The sequence below is a fragment of the Nyctereutes procyonoides genome, unplaced genomic scaffold (assembly GCF_905146905.1).
Source record: "Nyctereutes procyonoides isolate TBG_1078 unplaced genomic scaffold, NYPRO_anot_genome, whole genome shotgun sequence".
Classification (NCBI taxonomy): Eukaryota; Metazoa; Chordata; class Mammalia; order Carnivora; family Canidae; genus Nyctereutes; species Nyctereutes procyonoides.
In genome coordinates this window covers 38,294,438-38,313,479 of record NW_026575043.1, presented here as the reverse complement: position 1 = coordinate 38,313,479, position 19,042 = coordinate 38,294,438, and the positions used below count along the sequence as shown (strand labels likewise).

General features: G+C 47.0%; 1 gene segment (V, D, J or C); it reads left to right on the top strand.

Moving 5' to 3' along the window:
- The first annotated feature begins 18,045 nt into the window (after positions 1–18,045).
- LOC129507682 (immunoglobulin lambda variable 5-37-like) lies at positions 18,046–18,565 on the top strand. The segment is given in 2 exon segments: positions 18,046–18,108; positions 18,231–18,565. Coding segments are annotated over 2 exon segments (381 nt in total).
- Positions 18,566–19,042: the final 477 nt, after the last annotated feature.

The following is a 19,042-nucleotide window of genomic DNA, read 5'->3' as shown; positions in this document are numbered from 1 at the left end:
AGAGGATGGCACAGATCCCCCCCTATAGAACCCAGTCCATGTAGGAAGCCTGATCAGAGATGACACCTTAGGACCTCTATCCACACTTGGAGTGTCACTCTCACATGGTGGGTGCACAGGATTCAGAGAAGCAGGGAAGAGGAGGCTTGCCTGAGGTGGGAAAGACAGGAAATTTGCCCAGAGACCAGCAGGGGGCAGTAGGATGGAGTCTGGGGGTTTCTGCAGGACAGGGGCTCCCAGTTATGCAATCCCTCCTCTGACACAGTCTTGGGGCTGGGTACCTTGCTTTCAGTGGGAGCTAAATAGTCATGTCCTCTCTGAGTTGGGATGGGTACTTGGACATGGGACTGTGTGGGTCCCAGCAGCTGCTTCCTCCAGGCTCACCAGGGGGAAGCTAGTGCATCAAGAATCATCCCTGTCAAAGGACCACAGACTAGTATGTGCACAGGAGGGAGAGGCATGATTTACATGAGTAGCCCCTCAGCTGTGGGGACCTGGGACAGGGGATAAGACAGACCAGGGCAGCCCAGCCCCATCTCTGTGGCTTAAGAAAGGGCTACGTCACCATGGCCTGGACCGCTGTCCTCCTTGTACTCCTCTGTCACTGCATAGGTAGGGACAGGCCCCAGTGGAATGGAGTGACCCCAGCCTGAGTCAGATCCTTTGGCTCAGCTCCTCAAACACAGGCACCCTGTCTCTTGTCTTCATTGTGACCTGTGGGTGCCTTCAGGTTCCCTGTCCCAGCCTGTGCTGACCCAGCCACCCTCCCTCTCTGAATCCCTGGGAACAACAGCCAGACTCACATGCATCCTGAGTAGTCAATTTAGTCTTGACAGCTATGTTATAAACTGCTTCCAGCAGAAGCCAGGGAGCCCTCCCCGGTATCACCTGTACTATTACTTGGACTCAAGTACACAGTTGGTCTCTGAGGTTCCCAGCTGCTTCTCTGGATCCAAAGACAAGGCCATGCCCACACCGAGTAGACCCATCTCTGGGTGGGTCTAGAGCTCCAGCCCCACTGGAGGGAGATGCACAATTGCAGCCATGATGTCCTAAAATCAAAAAGAGCAAGAGAACCCAGGCCCTCAGGGAGGGATGTCTGGTCCCCCAACAAGATGAGCAACTAAGATCAGATGAACAGAGATCTGAGGAGGGGACATTCCCAAATGGGTGGTGCACAAAGGAAGTTTGATGTCCCCTGCCCCCTGCCTCAGGAACCCCCAGAGCAGCCGTGAATGTAAGGTCCCTACATCCCATTGCAATGAGTCTGCATGAAGGGAGCAGAGTGGCATCAGCAGGAGGACAGTGCAGGAGTTTCTCGCATGCTTACTCTTCCAGAAGCATCAATTTAAAGCAGATTCACAAAGCAAATTCCTCCACGAGAGCTTTGGATTCCAGTGAGCTCTTTCAGCTCCTGGATGGAATGAGCCAGAAGGCAAGGTGCCCTGAAAGGGGACGGGAAGAGTTTCACATGGTGCCTGTGAGCTCTGCCCAGTTTGGGGGCCCAGCTCAAAGGGAATCCTTTCTCCTAGAGGCAGAGTGAAGTGTGCCCCTGACCTTACTGGGGACCATAGCCTCTGCCTGCACCCAAGCCAGCCTCGCTCACATGGCTGCCAGGTCCTATATGTCCTCGGTCCTGGCCCACTACTGTTCCTTGCCAGCTTTGGGGGCCTGCCAAAACCCTGTGACCACAGAGTGTACAGCTATATCCACAGACCCAGGACACATCTGTTTTTTGTGACCTCAGCCTTTCTCTTTGTCCCACATGAGTAGAATTACCAGAAGAGAGGCCCCTGGGACCAAGATAATTGATCATGACTGATGCCAGCCCCCATGCAAGGGTATCTGCATGCACCCAGGTGCCAGGAGCACCCCGTCAAATGCAGGATCCATCCACTCAAGGAACAGCCAAGCCCTGTGGTCCCTGGTGCCAGTAGGGCCCCTGTACACCCAATCCCCTGGCCCACCTTCTTTTCAGGCTGACTTCAAGGACTTAGCCTCCATACTGACTCCTCTAGACACAGGCACCAACCCATCTTAATACGAGACCAGAACTACCCACCCAGACACAAGACACCTCCCCCGCTGTGGTCCCCAAAACCTGACCACTCCTGGGGATGCAGAATCCAGGATAGTCCCGTGGCCCCAGTACCCAGGCTCACCCGTAGCTTTATAATTGTGCTTCTGAAGTGGCTTTCTGACATCGAATTGTAATCCAAAATCTGTAACTCTGTAGGAGAGAGTACTGTTTCTGATTCTTTCTTTTGTTGTGATTTCTTCTTTCTAGTCATTTTGCTCAGTGCAGAGTGGCTAAAAAGTTGTACTTGAAAAAGGAAGAAAAAAATGAGGAAAAAAAAGAAATCAAAAGAAGAACAAAAAACAAAAACAAAAACAAAACAAAATGAAAACAAGGAGGGCTATCCTCTGATTCTATATACTGTGTCCCTAGACTTCCCCGGGAGCTTTTCAGTGCTGCTCAGTCAAGAACTTGCTCTTCCCCTATCCTTCCAACTGGTCTTATGGGGGAGGGGATTCTGTACTTTTTCTCAGGTTGTGCACCTGGGTAATTGACCCACCCCCTGCCAGGTACATGGCTCAGTGGGAGCTGGTTATTCTACGAGGCCCCCGTTCCCTGGTGGCCCCATTCTGTCTTAGGCACAAGGTGACACAGGAAGGAACAAAAAGACCGGCGGCAGCCAGCTCTCCAGCCCTGGAGTGAGCTCCAGCAGTAACTACTGCAGTTCCCAGTCCACACTGGGCTGGATGCTCCTGGTGCGGGGGGTGCTGATCTGCAGAGTTCAGGGACACCCAGTGGCAGGAGCGTCCTCACTGTCCTGTGCCCTACCAGGCTCCTCCTGTCCCAAGGGGAGGGCTGGATTCTGGCTGTGTCCCTTGGCGCCTTGGACTCCAGGGCCTGAGCTGCTGGAATCGTGCTCCTGGGGCCACACAGCCTCCTCTGCGTGGAGCCACAGCCCTAGCCAATGCCTGAGCTCCCTGATAGGGACTTCTCTGGGGCCACACCAGTCCACCCTCCATCCCTTTAGGGAGCTCGGCCAGCGGAGTGTGGTGCACTCTCCCCAGGGCGCACTTCCTCTGTTAGTGCCCCTGGGAACCTGGGGGCTCCTCTGCACCTCCTGAGATCCTGCCTGAGTTCCCTAACTGTACACATCATATAGCGGGGGAAGAACAAAACGGGAGACTGCCACTTGTTGATTTGAGACCTATTATAAAGCTACAGTAAACAGGACAGAAGACAAATAGAGAAATACATACCACAGTGTGTTACACTGTGTGTCTTCCCTGCTTTCAACAGAAGCTCAAAGTTGTCAACATGTGGGCTTCCACCATCATCTTAAGGTGAAGCCCATCTCCTTCAAGCAGACAGACAGCAGCTGGTGTGGTTAATGGGAGAGGGAATGAGGTCAGAGAGACCAAGGACAGAGAAGGATGAAGCTGGGGTAGGGGACAAGGGGCAGGGAGGGCTACAAAGTGGGAGTGGGAGTGGGTGGGACCAAAACCTAGAGTATCCTCAGGGGTGAGAGGGGCTTGGGTGTGGAGCGAATAGCAGGGAGGAGTCACTGAAGGGTTTGAAGCAAGGGGGTGACCTGCCTGAGCTGAAGGAGAATCCCTCTGAATATGTTGTGGAGAGGGTGTCTGGGGAAGGGGGTGATCACGGTCACAGACCTTCTAAACTCTGGTCTGTGGGAGATCTCAAATATTTAAATCAATTAATAACCAAAGTGAAGAAATACTTAGATAATAATACACTTATACTTGGTGACTTCAATCTAGCTCTTTCTACCCTCAATAGCTCTTCTAAGCACAACATCTCCAAAGAAACGAGAACTTTAAATGATGATACACTGGACCAGACGGATTTCACAGATATCTACAGAGCTTTACATCCAAACTCAACTGAATACACATTCTTCTCAAGTGCACATGGAACTTTCTCCAGAATAGACCATGTACTGGGTCACAAATCGGGTCTGAACCGATACCAAAAGATTGGGATCGTCCCCTGCATATTCTCAGACCATAACGCCTTGAAATTAGAACTCAATCACAAGAAGAAGTTTGGAAGGACCTCAAACACGTGGAGGTTAAGGACCATCCTGCTAAAAGATGAAAGGGTCAACCAGGAAATTAAGGAAGAATTAAAACGATTCATGGAAACTAATGAGAATGAAGATACAACCATTCAAAATCTTTGGGACGCAGCAAAAGCAGTCCTAAGGGGGAAATACATCGCAATACAAGCATCCATTCAAAAACTGGAAAGACCTCAAATACAAAAGCTAACCTTACACCTAAAGGAGCTAGAGAAAAAACAGCAAATAGATCCTACACCCAGCAGAAGAAGAGAGTTAATAAAGATTCAAGCAGAACTCAACGAAATCGAGACCAGAAGAACTGTGGAACAGATCAACAGAACCAGGAGTTGGTTCTTTGAAAGAATTAATAAGATAGATAAACCATTAGCCAACCTTATTAAAAAGAAGAGAGAGAAGACTCAAATTAATAAAATCATGAATGAGAAAGGAGAGATCACTACCAACACCAAGGAAATACAAACGATTTTGAAAACATATTTTGAACAGATCTACGCCAATAAATTAGGCAATCTAGAAGAAATGGACGCATTCCTGGAAAGCCACAAACTACCAAAACTGGAACAGGAAGAAATAGAAGACCTGAACAGGCCAATAACCAGGGAGGAAATTGAAGCAGTCATCAAAAACATCCCAAGACACAAGAGTCCAGGGCCAGATGGCTTCCCAGGGGAACTCTATCAAACGTTTAAAGAAGAAATCATACCTATTCTACTAAAGCTGTTTGGAAAGATAGAAAGCGATAGAGTACTTCCAAATTCGTTCTATGCGGCCAGCATCACCTTAATTCCAAAACTAGACAAAGACCCCACCAAAAAGGAGAAATACAGACCAATATCCCTGATGAACTGCATTCCTGGATGCAAAAATTCTCAACAAGATCCTAGCCAAAAGGATCCAACAATACATTAAGAAAATTATTCACCATGACCAAGTAGAATTTAGTCCCGGGACACAAGGCTGGTTCAACACTCATAAAACAATCAATGTGATTCATCATATCAGCAAGAGAAAAACCAAGAACCATATGATCCTCTCATTCAATACTATTTTAAATAAGAATGATACATTTTCATAAGGTTAAAATAATGGAATTAATTTTAATATTACTAATGAGGTAAAAGTGCCAATGATACCACATAGACAACAGGTTCGAAACTCGGGTCATGCTGTTCACTGCTAGAACGTCAATGCAAGAGAGACAAGTGATGGTGGGAAAGGAGAGGTTGCTTTGTTCAGGAAGCCAACGCCTTAGGAAGATGGTGGTCAGATGTCTCACGGTCCATCTTCCCAGTCCAGGCGATGCTGGAGGGATTGCAGGGTAAGAGGCAGGAAGTGGTGAGGTCTCCATGCAGGATAAGCAGGTGCAGAGTGTTTGGTCATGTTGATGGGAGAAGAAAAATCAGGGATGACATTCCTGGGCTTGCAGTATCCAGGCAGTGGTCCTGGGGCTTACAGATTGTATCACTCCAACAGCTCTCTCAAGGACTTTTTTGATTGCTTTACCACTATTGCTTTGTTCCTTAGTGTCACTTTGCCTTTTAGCTGCAAACACTCCCCAGGATATATTTGCAATGTCCTCTAAGCATATGGCCTGTGATATACATCTGAAGGGTCTCAAAACTAATGATTTCATAGACAGTAAATAGCCTTATCTTAGCAGCAGCTACTCTCTCAGGGGTTGAAAGCTTCACTTCCAAATTCTTAAGAGACTTCTGCTATCCTTAGACCCCACTAATTAGAAAGTATGTAATCATAAGTATATTCCTCACTAGCACAAGTGGAGCTTTTTCTGAACATTGTCCTGTCACTGTGTCATAATAAAAACATGTTTTTGTATTGAAAACATCTCAAGAATTCTTTCTTGACCATTTTCTCCAGTCCCACATCACATCTCGTCCTATCAGCATGAAAGCATGACCCTGCACAAACTTGCTGGCATCTGTTCATGAATATGGTCAGGCCTTATCTTCTGGGAAAGATTGGTGCTTCTCTCCTCAAGGCTGGTGGTGTGAAGCCTCAAGGAGAGTGGGTTCATTCTGCTACATCACAAGGGACTCAGATCAGGAAACATAGAGTGCATAAGGTCGAGCAAGTTCATGGTTCATATCAGTGGGCATCCTGTTCCACTAAGAAGAAGCAGCCTTAGATGTGTGCAGTCTGTATGTAAAAGGAAATTGTAAAATTCAAGAATATGAAAGCATGTTTGAAAGTAAATGGTGAACATTTTATTTTATCTTCAATAAGAAAATAACCATAAATATTCTTAACAGTGAGTAGATAATCTCTTGTAACTTTTAGTGTCTATATTCCAGTTTGGAGACTCGAGGGAAGATAGATTCTAGCTTCAAGGAAACTGAGGAAAGTCTGAATGTTTAGAGCAGGCAGGGAGAGAGATAACATTGGGTTACAGAAAGGGCTATGAGAAATGAAGGATCACACAGTCTGAACCAGGGAAGCCCTAGAGGAGGGTCTCACACATTCCCAGGGAGGCAGTCAGTGTGGCCCTGGGCACCTGCAGCCACAGGCAGCTGGAGATTCAGGGGGCAGGGAGCAGCACGGTGGATTCCATCTTGGTGGGGGTGAGTGAGGTGAGGGAACAACCTTGGTAGAGACATAAAAGATGGATTGTGATGGTGAGAATGATGACCCGTGATTGCAAGTAAGTGAGGAGGACCAGGGTTGTAAGGAAATGAAGAACTCCTCAGGGTAAGGGAGAGAGAAAATGCAGTTCTTTCAGGAATATGTTCCCATCCACCCTCACCCTGGACAGGAGGGAGTGTTATCTCTCCCACCCTGCCTCCCAACTTGTCACCTTGACACCAAAGCAGAAAGAGGAATAAATCCATTATAGTAATAGTTAAACAATTAAACTGACAGATGAGAGTGGGGCTCCTTCACCCTCTCAATGAAATTTGATTCTCTTCTCTTACAAATCGGGGGATATTTGCCTAGTTGGTGGAAGTGTACCTGTAGGTGACTTTGAGGAGTATGAGTTTCTGCCTTGGTCTACACAGACATTCAAAGTATCTCCAGTAGGACATTGAAAAACATATCATAGGGAATTGAAAATGACAAAAAATTAATGTGGGAAAATGACAATTTAAGCACAAATCCCAACAAGACATATATGGCACAATTATTAATAAAAAACCACACTTTACTTAGATAAACCTAAATTTATAAAGTATAGAAAACCTTACATTATTCACAACTAAAGATTAAGTATATGAAATGCATTACTTTTCCCATCTCACCAAATCTAACTGAATCTACAAATGTTATAATACTGTTAAATATCTTGTGAAATTTTTATTAGGTTGCCATTATTTGAACATATCACTATGTATTTTTATTACCTGGAATACGTTCATTTTATACTGATGGCTGGAAGAAACCTTACAGGACGTTCAAACAAACAAACAACCCAATCCACTCTCCTCTGCTCCGCGACATCAGGTGTAGCACGTGACTCCTTCAACTTTTGCTAAAATATACTATAGGATTCACTGGCCAAGTACTTTATGATTGTGAACCTTAAAGATAAAGCTTCCCATAGATAAATATCACATGGTTTTACTCATACGTAGAACATAAGAAACGGTGCAGAGGCTCATAGAGGAAGAGAGGAAAAACTGAAAGGGAGAAATCAGACAGGGGACAAATCATGAGAGACACTTAACTACAGGAAACAAACAGGGGTGCTGGAGAGGAGGTGGGTGAGGGGCTGGGGTAACTGGGTGATGGGCATTAAAGAGGGCACGTGATGTGATGATCACTGGGTCTTATATGCAAGTGAGGAATCACTGGCCTCTACATCTGAAACTAATGATGTAATACATGTTGGCTAATGGAATTTAAATAAAAAAATAATGAAACTGCCAGTTATTTTTTCCTGTGACAAAGTGTTTATTCAGGAATATTGGGAAATTATAATCCGGGACAGCCAAAGTATGGGAAAATCATAGGCAACTCTAAGAACAAAGGACAGGAAATCTCATTTATGGAGCAAAGACTGAGGGTAGGAGGGATGTTATAAACAAGTTCATGGGAGTAAACTGGGGATTCCAGTAGAGTCACTTTCCATCACTGAGCTATGAGGGTCTCTCACAGACTGGGCTGTTTCCAGGGGAGGTGGAAACATTTCTTTCCATTGGGATGTGGTTAGAAGTGGCTACAATAGTGTAGATTTGCAATAACTGTCTTCTTCTGGGTCTGTAACTGAGGGGTGGTGACCATGAGAGCTGCTCTCTGAACCCCATTCAAGTTTTTCCTTTTATTAGTGTTCACATCCTATATGTAGGTGTTTACATTCCCATAGACCATGGTCCCTTCTGACGTGAATCAGTAAAGTGTCATCAGCAGGCCTAAGGGAACACCGCATCTAGAAACCAGACTTGGTGAGCCCCAGACACCAGCTGGGCTGTCAGGGCTTCTGGTCAAGGTGAGGTGCTCGTCCTGTGACCAGCAGAGGGCTCAGTAGGACTGCCTTGTGTTCCAAAGCAACTCATCAATAGGAACTATTCAAGGGAGCCTGGGGTCTGTGGCTAGGGAAGGTGATCCCTATGGGGACTCAGCAGGTATGTCTTCTCTGGCCTGGCCTAGTCCCCTGAGCAGGGACCTGTGTGCTCTCAGGGGGTGTTTCCTCCCACAGCATTCCCCAGGGCTGAAGCCACCTCCATCATCCACATGTGTGTTGTGAGCTGAGCTCCAGCACAGGGACAGAGAGAGGACCTGGGCTGTCACTGGGTGGGACCTATACAGCCTCTCTTTTGGCAGAGGGTAGGGGAGAAAAAGAGGCGTGGGGCAGCCCAGCTCACTGTGAGGACCTGGGTCTGTGTCACCATGGCCTGGACTCCTGTCCATGTCATGCACCCGGTCTCATTGTATAGGTAAGAACATAATTCAGGGACACAGGACAGCTCTCCAGCCTGTGTCAACCACAGTCTTAGGGTCATGAGGAAATGTATCTTTGTCCCAGTCCCACTTCACCCATGTGTGTGCAGGTTCCCTGTCCCAACCTGTGCTGACCCAGCTGCCCTCCCTCTCTGCATCCCTGGGAACAGTGGCCAGACTCACCTGCACCCTGAGCAGTGACCTCAGTGTTGGCAGCTTTGCTATAAGCTGATTCCAGCAGAAGCCAGGGAGCCCTCCCCAGTATCTCCCGAACTACTAAACACTCTCACACAAGCATCATGTCTCTGGCGTCGGCAGCTGCTTCTCTGGATTTGAAGATGCCTCCTCCAGTGCAGGACTTTACTCATCTCTGGGTTGCAGCCTGAGGACGAGGCTGACTATCACTGTGCTAAGATCATGGCAGTGGCAGCAGCTAGTGTTACACTGTCTCAGACAAAGGGAGAATGGGATATCAATCCCTATGCAGACAGATAATGACTGTGAACATTTTTACATTGAGAAAATTATCTGGAGAAATCTGCGTGGGGGGATTCACCTTCAGGAAGGTCTGTCCTGAACAAGGGAAACACTCATGTTCGAATGTAGAGTAAGGGAGATTTCTGTATCCAAGGAACATCCTGTCAGTCCAGTAAAGGCCAGGTCAGAACACTAATGAAAAGTCTGTCCCAATTGAGACCACAGGATATGGGATCTCAGGGACACAGTCCCCCTTATCTCCACCTCCGCAACAATCACCTGTGGGGTCTTTCTAAGAAATTTCTGGGTGCCATTGGCCTTGGGTAATAGAAATTCACTGTTCTGCTCCTGAGTGGCTGAAGGGATAATTCATCTATCCTGAACATGCTGGGCACCAGACAAGGTCTAGAGCTGTGTCTGCCCTGAGACAATCCGCACCCTAATCAGTCCCTCCTGGAAGCTCTGGGTTAGGTTATTCCATGACTGAGGAGGCCCTGAGCTTCATAGAAATGGGCTTCTCCCAGGGTTTCCCTGGGTACCACGTTGGGCTTTCCTACTTGTACTCTCAGGACCAGACCTATTATACAAAAGTCATGAATGTATTCAAAAATATAATAGTAAGAGTAATAATAATAATAATAATAATAAATATGATTTAGAAAGAAGTTTGTAGAGCTTCTTCAACCAAGAACTAGAAGACATTTTTTTCCCATTATTTTTTTCGTCCAGTTTAAAAACTACATCTTCAACCCACATTCTCTCTGTGATGAGAGTGGATCTGTGAAGGGTATACAGGTGTCAGAGCATCTGCAGCTGTCACTCCTTCCTTCCTTAAACACCCTGCAGGTTCACACTTTGCACTCTGAGGTCAGTGCCACCCTCAGAGACAGGGCTGTAGCAGGTCTTCTGCAGGCTAGAGCCTGGGGTGCTGGCCTCGGGAACACCAATTAAACATAGGTTTTTCTTCCTCAGGCTGTCATTTATTTCCCTTAATCTGTCTTCATGGTCTTTTAATTATTTGTCTCTTTTTTCCTCAGTTTCCCTCTTTGCCATCAACTTGTCTTCTATGTCACTCACTCGTTCTTCCACCTCTTTAACCCTCGTCGTTAGGACTTCTGGTTTGGATTGCATCTCATTCAATTGATTTTTAATTTCTGCCTGATTGGATCTAAATTCTGCAGTCATGAAGTCTCGTGAGTCCTTAATGCTTTTTTCTAGAGCCACCAGTAGCTGTATAATAGTGCTTCTGAATTGGCTTTCTGACATTGAATTGTAATCCAGATTTTGTAACTCTGTGGGAGAGAGGGCTGTTTCTGATTCTTTCTTTTGAGATGAGGTTTTCCTTCTAGTCATTTTGCTCAGTGCAGAGTGGCCAAAAACAAGTTGTATTGGGAAAAGGAGAAAAAGAGAGGAGAGAAAGAAGGAAAGAAAAGAGAAAAAGAAAAAAGGAAGAAAAAAGGAAAAAAGGGAAGAAAAAGAGAAAGAAAAAGAAAGAGAGGGGAAAAAAGGGTGGGGGAAGCAAACAGAAATAAAAAAAAAAAAACACGGGGGAGTATCTTCTGATTCTGTAGACTTTAAGTCCCTTGACTTCCCCTGGAACTGGTCCGTCCAGCTGGTCTTCTGGGGGAGGGGCCTGCTGTGCTGATTTTCAGGTGTTAGCATTTGGGGGAGCTGCTCTGCCCCTGCCTGCTGCAGGGCTCAGCGGGGGTTGTTTACCCCGTGAGGCCCCAGGAGGAACAGCAGCAGTTGCTATGGCAACTCTGGAAGCCTGGATTCAGCCTCCACAGGAACTACGGGGCTCGGGGCTCTCGGCGGCTCTCCGTCCGCAGGGCCTGGAGGCTCCGGGGCGGGGCCGCTGATCTGCTCAGCTCGGGGCAGGAGCGTCCTCGCTGTCCTGGACCCTCCCGGCCTCTGCCTGTCCCGGGGGAGGCCGGATCCTGGGCTGTGTCCCGGCGCCCTGTGCTCCGGGGCCTGCGCTGGTGGATTCGCGCTCCCGCCCCGCAGCCCCCTCCGCGGAGCCGCCGCCCGAGCCCCTCCGAGCTGCTCCGGCCCCGCCGTGCGCGCTGCAGCCCTTAGGGAGCTCGGCGCACTCTCCTGCGCTCGCAGGTGTCTGTTAGTGTCCCGGGGAGCCCGAGGGCATCCCCGCCCTCCTGGGTCCTGCTCCACCTCCCTGCGAGCCCCTTTCCCCCAGGAAGGTTGGTGCAGCTCCTGCTCCTCCGGGACGGGGCTCTCCTGTCCTGGGGACACTCGCCCCGGCCTCAGCCCGGCTCCTCGCGGGGCCCCTCCCCCTCGGAGGCCTTTTGTTCCTTTATTTCTTTTTCCCCGTCTTCCTACCTTGAGAGAAGCGCGAACTCTTCTCACTGCAGCATTCCAGCTGGTCTCTCTTTACATCTCAGGCCGAATTCGTAGATTTTCAGGATGATTTGAAGGTTATCTAGGTAATTTGGTGGGGACAGGCGACTTGGGGACCCTACTCTTTCGCCATCATGCCCCTCCCTCCTCTTTTATCACTTTTTATTTGTTTGTTTTCTTCTTTATTTGTTGAAACCAAAAATGGGCTCTATTCCTCCTGCACAGTTCCCACCACCTTGACTGATCTCCTGAGGCTGTCAGCAGGGGGCGCTGTGCACCTGCTCAGAGCTTCCCAGGCCTGAAACCCACTGAAATGGTTCCACCTGCCTGGGCCCTGCACTGGTGCTCACTGCCAGAGGGAGAGATGACAGCAGCTGTCTCCTTCCAGGGGACAAACCCACCCCAAAAATCCACCTTGGATGGAAGCTACTAGCTGGGCTGAGGATCCAGAATCAGATAGAATTGTGGGCTCCTATTTAACCAATATACCACCAAGCGCACCCTTCATCACTGGAGCTGAGGAGGAGATAAAGGAATCATCCCAAATACAAATCAGAATGAAACTGAGATATGACGTCTCACCAGTCATAACAGCTAACAGACACAACATAGGAAACAGCAGTTGTGGGCAATGATGTGGAGAAAGGGGAAACGTCTTGCACTGTTGATGGGTGTGCAAATTTATGTAGCTCCTTTGGAACACAGTTTGAAGGATACTCAAAGCGTTAAAAATAGCAATACTCTGTGATTCAGCAATTACCCTTGTGGTATTTACCCAAAGAATACAAAAATACTAACTCAGGGATACATGCTCCCCGAAGTTCATAGTGGCATTTTGAGCAATACCAGAGTGAGCCCAACTGATAAATGGTATATATATATATATATATATATATATATATATATATATATATATATACCATATATATATATGATTAAATATTACTGAACCATAAAAAGAATCGCATTTTATCATTTGCAAAGATGTGGATGGAACTAGGGAGTATAATGCTAAGTGAAATAAGTCAATGAGAGAAAGACAAATACCATATAATTTCACTCATGGAGAATTTAAGAAATGAAACAATGCATCATAGGGAAAAAAGAGAGGAAAACAAGAACAAACCCTTAACTCTAGAGAACTAACTAATGCTTACTAAATGGAAGGTGGTTGGAGGGATGGGTTACAAAGGTGGTGGGGATGAAGGAGTGCACTTGTGATGAGCACAGGATCATTTATTTAAGTCTTGAATTACTAAATTGTACCTCTATTACACATTGTGTTAATAATTGATATGTAAAGAAAAATTTAAATAAAAAAGAGACATCCCAGAGACCAGAGCCAGTTTTAAGGCCAGGGAATCTGTGGAAATTCCACGGCATGATCTTGACTCCTCTCCTTCTTCTCCCCCTCCTCAGCCACTTGCCCTGTTCATGGGGATCTCAGAGGCATCCTTAGGAGGGATCCATCTCCCTTTCTTCTTCATTCCTAACGTGTCTATTTTCATTTCAGGGATTAATTCTTAGATTGTGGTGACTAAGGAGACTTCATGGCAGTGTCCCCAGGAGGGAAAGTCACTTTCAGGAATGCCTCCAGCACAAGACTCTATCCATACTGGATCTAGGAAAAGATTTTCCAAGTCTGGAGCATTTATTTATAATAAAAACAATAAATACTGATTTCTCAGGTTCCCTTCTTGGGAACAAATTTGACTTGACCATCTCCTAGTGCCCAGCCTGAGGACGAGGGTGAGTTCCTCTGGGGACTACACTATAGTGGTGCTGGGCCCAGTGAGAAACCAAGATGAGGAAGGGACACATACACTTTGTTTTATCAAGTGTGTATACAAATATCATGTGATTACTGACATCTCATGGCCAAACACCTGAGCCCAGAGCACTATAAATGCAGACTGGCCATGGGGAGATGGGCATTGGGAAGGGTCTGGACTGATTTCCATCCCTGTGTGAGTCCTAACATTGAATAAATGTATGGGTGACTCAGGAGGCATTAGTTCACAGAAACCCAAAAGCAGATATTTCATATTACAAAATGTCTGTTGGATCAGGATTATAGATTGAGGCTAAATACATTTCCTCTAGAAAAAAAACGGAACATTAAAAGTCTTCCTTTACAGATAAAAAACGAAAAATGGAAGAAGTGTTCATTTAGTATTTTCTTGATGTTTATTAGGTTGCATTTCAGTGCAATGAAACTATGTTGCACACTTAAAAATAGTAATAATAATTTTTTTAAAGGGAAGCCTGCTTAGTTCAGGGGTTGAACTCCTGCCTTCAGCCCTGGCCTTGATCCTGGAGTACTGGGATCCAGTCCCATGTTGGGCTCCCTGCATGGAGCCTGTTTCTCCATCTTCCTGTGTCCCTGACTCTCTCTGTGTGAGTCTTTCTTGAATGAATAAATAAAAACTTTAAAATAAATAAATAAATAAATAAATAATAAATAAAATAGTGATACTTATAAATCTTTTGGGAAAGGATTCTTCTTTTGTAACATCCTCATTTAAATTCTATCCTACCAAAGAACATATATTGAAATTGTAGAGCTCAGGACTTAAAATGTGACCTTATATGGAAAAGGGGTACTGCAGATGTAATTAGTACAGATGTAGTGATTAAGGGGGTGGGGTGGCCTCCTATTTCAATTGATTCCTGTGCTTCTACCATGACAGTCAGATGGAGACAATGAGGGTTCCGTGGGAAGGTGGAGACAAAGACAAAGAATGTGGTTCTGCAGCTGCAGAGAGGGAACCCCAAAATTTGTCCTCGAATTTCTTACAGTTATGGAGAGGCAAGAAGGACTCCTCTGCAGGTTCCAGACAGATCATGGCCACTCCCTACAAAGCGGGGAGCTGTGTATGAACAGCAGAAATGCATATACGTGGCCAAAAAGCTCATGAGGAAATGCTCCGCATCACTTGCCATCAGGGAAATGCAAATCAAAAATAATAGTGAAAGGGAATAGAAGGGAAGGGAGAAGAAATGGGTAGGAAATATCAGAAAGGGAGACAGAACATAAAGACTCCTAACTCTGGGAAACGAACTAGGGGTGATGGAGGGGGAGGAGGGTGGGGGGTGGGGGTGACTGGGTGACGGGCACTGAGGGGCACTTGACGGGATGAGTACTGGGTGTTATTCTGTATGTTGGTAAATTGAACACCAATAAAAAATAAATTTATTATTAAAAAAAGGAAAAAAAGGAACATGTCAGAATTAAAAAGAAATGTAAAATAAAAAACAAACAAAACTCATGTCAGTAGGTAAAATATAATGTTCCTCTTCATCTCTCACTACAGTCTTCGCGGTAAATTTTAGTTTATCTGATATGAGGATGGCTACCCCTGCTTTCTTTTGAGAACCATATGAATGGTTAATGGTTCTCCAACCTTTTATTTTCAGGCTGTATGTGTCCATCTGTCTAAAATGAGTCTCTTGTAGACAGCAAATAGATGGGTCCTGTTTTTTTATCCAGTCTGAAACCCTGCACTTTTTGATGGGGTCATTAAGCCCGTTCACGTTCAGAGTTACTACTGACAGAGATGAGTTTAGTGTCATCATGATATCTATTTAGTCCTTGTTTTTGTGGATTGTTCCACTGAACTTCTTCTTAAAGGGGAGTTTTAAGAGTCCCCCTTAAAATTTCTTGCAGAGCTGGTTTGGAGGTCACATATTCTTTCAGTTCCTGCCTGTCTCGGAAGCTCTTTATCTCTCCTTCCATTTTGAATGAGAGCCTTGCTGGATAAAGTATTCTTGGTTGCATGTTCTGCTCATTTAGGACCCTGAATATATCCTGCCAGCCCTTTCTGGCCTGCCAGGTCTCTGTGGAGAGGTCTGCTGTTACCCTAATATTCCTCCCCATAAAAGTCAGGGATTTCTTGTCTCTTGCTGCTTTAGGATCTTCTCTTTATCTTTGGAATTTGCAAGCTTCACTATTAAATGTTGAGGTGTTGAACGGTTGTTATTGATTTTAGGGGGGGATCTCTCTATTTCCTGGATCTGAATGCCTGTTTCCCTTCCCAGATTGGGAAAGTTTTCAGCTATGATGTGTTCAAATTCAGATTCTGGCCCTCTGTCCCTTTCGGCGCCCTCGGGAATCCCAATTAAACGTAGGTTTTTCTTCCTCAGGCTGTCATTTATTTCCCTTAATCTGTCTTCATGGTCTTTTAATTGTCTGTCTCTTTTTTCCTCAGTTTCCCTCTTTGCCATCAAGTTGTATTCTATGTCACTCACTCGTTCTTCCACCTCATTAACCCTCGTCGTTAGGACTTCTAGTTTGGATTGCATCTCATTCAACTGATTTTTAATTTCTGCCTGATTGGATCTAAATTCTGCAGTCATGAAGTCTCTTGAGTCCTTTATGCTTTTTTCTAGAGCCACCAGCAGCTATATAATAGTGCTTCTGAATTGGCTTTCTGACATTGATTTGTAATCCAGATTTTGTAACTCTGTGGGAGAGAGGACTGTTTCTGGTTCTTTCTTTTGAGGTGAGGCTTTCCTTCTAGTCATTTTGCTCAGTGCAGAGTGGCCAAAAACAAGGTGTATTGGGAAAAAGGAGAAAAAGAGAGGAGAGAAAGAAGAAAATAAAAAAGAAAAAAGGAAGAAAAAAGGGAAGAAAAAGAGAAAGAAAGGGAAAAAAGGGGGTGGGGGAAGCAATCAGAAATAAAAAAAAAAAAAGCAAAAAACACGGGGGAGTATCTTCTGATTCTGTAGACTTTAAGTCCCTTGACTTCCCCTGGAACTGGTCCGTCCAGCTGGTCTTCTGGGGGAGGGGCCTGCTGTGCTGATTTTCAGGTGTTAGCACTTGGGGGAGCTGCTCTGCCCCTGCCTGGTGCAGGGCTCCTTGGGGGTTGTTTACCCCGTGAGGCCCCAGGAGGAACAACCCCAGTGGCGGGGCCAGCTCTGGAGCCCTGGAGTCAGCTCCCACAGGAACTACGGGGCTCTCCGTCCGCAGGGCCTGGAGGCTCCGGGGCGGGGCCGCTGATCTGCTCAGCTCGGGGCAGGAGCGTCCTTGCTGTCCTGGGCCCTCCCGGCCTCTGCCTGTCCCGGGGGAGGCCGGATCCTGGGCTGTGTCCCGGCGCCCTGTGCTCCGGGGCCTGCGCTGGTGGATTCGCGCTCCCGCCCCGCAGCCCCCTCCGCGGAGCCGCCGCCCGAGCCCCTCCGAGCTGCTCCGGGTCCCGCCGTGCGCGCTGCAGCCCTTAGGGAGCTCGGAGCACTCTCCCGGGGCGCAGGTGTCTGTTAGTGTCCCCGGGAGCCCGAGGGCATCCCCGCCCTCCTGGGTCCTGCTCCAACTCCCTGCGAGCCCCTTTCCGCCCGCCCGGGAAGGTTGGTGCAGCTCCTGCTCCTCCGGGACGGGGCTCTCCTGTCCTGGGGACACTCCCCCGGCCTCAGCCCGGCTCCTCGCGGGGCCCCTCCCCCTCGGAGGCCTTTTGTTCCTTTATTTCTTTTTCCCCGTCTTCCTACCTTGATGGAAGCGCGAACTCTTCTCACTGTAGCATTCCAGCTGGTCTCTCTTTAAATCTCAGGCCGAATTCGTAGATTTTCGGGATGATTTGAAGGTTATCTAGGTAATTTGGTGGGGACAGGCGATTTGGGGACCCTACTCTTCCGCCATCTTGCCCTTCCATCCCCCTTTCACTATTTTTTATATTCCCCAAATGAATGAGACCATATAATGCTTGTCCTTCTCTCAGGGAGGGAGACAGAACATGAGAGACTCCTAACTCTGGGAAACGAACTAGGGGTGGTGGAAGGGGAGGAGGGCAGGGGGTGGGGGTGAATGGGTGATGGGCACTGAGGGGAGCATGTTATGGGATGAGCACTGGGTGATATTCTATATGTTTGCAAATTGAACACCAATAAAAATAATTTAAAATAAAAGAACACACCAAGTTTCTAAGATGGAAATTAGATTACTTAATATGTTGACGAGAGGCTAACATTATGTGAATATCATGCACAACTGAAAAACTAATCTCCTTTATCTAACATGCTTTTTACATTAAAAATAAAGTATATGTTTGGAGAGGAAAAAAAAAAGGAATCCTCCCTGTCACAGGGCCACAGCACAGTAAGTGCACAGGAGGGAGAGGCAGGCGCGGTCATATTTGCATGAGCAGCCCCTCCTCTGTGAGGCCCTGGGACAGGGGATAAGACAGGCCAGGGGCATCCCAGCCCCAGCTCTGTGGCCTAAGCAGGGGGTACGTCACCATGGTCTGGACCTCTGTACTCCTTGTGCTCCTCTGTCACTGCACAGGTAGGGACAGGCCCCAGTACACGGGGAGGGGGACTCAAGCCTGAATCGGATCACTGTGGCTCAGCTCCTCAACCACATCCACCCTGTCTCTTGTCTTCATTGTGACATGTGTGTGTCTGCAGGTTCCCTGTCTCAGCCTGTGCTGACCCAGCCGCCCTCCCTGTCTGCATCCCTGGGATCAACAGCCAGACTCACGTGCACCCTGAGCAGTGGCTTCAGTGTTGGTGGCTATAACATATACTGGTACCAGCAGAAGCCAGGGAGCCCTCCCCGGTACCTCCTGTACTACTACTCAGACTCAAGTACACAGTTGGGCCCCGGGGTCCCCAGCCGCTTCTCTGGATCCAAAGACACCTCGGCCAATGCAGGTCTCCTGCTCATCTCTGGGCTGCAGCCTGAGGACGAGGCTGACTACTACTGTGCTGTATATCATGGCAGCGGGAGCAGCTACACTTAGCCACAGTGTCTCAGTTAATGAGGAAGTGAGACAAAAAGCCCCGGGCCCTTGTCTCTGGTCCTCCTCACCTAGAAGCTTCTTTGGAGCTTACAATCCAGTGTATGACACTGCTGCTAAGCACGGTGACAGAGGCAGATGAGGGGGTGGGACACAGTCCTGGGGACATAGGTTCTAAGCTGGGACACAGGTCCTGAGGACACTAATCTCTTTACTGGTGACAGCACTAGAGCATAGTCCCTGGGGATGGTCGCATGAAATGGTGCCCCCCTGTAACTCTTTCCTTTGTTACAGACAATACCCATGGAACCTTTAAAATGTTAAAATGTATATTAATACTAATAAATATTAATACACTAATGTATTTTCCCTTATCAAATGTGTAAAACAGAAGATGAAAGCCATCCCTATGACAGCACACATCATCATACTAGTTTTAGGAAATATTCCACGTATATGTATATTTTCATTTTTTCTCTT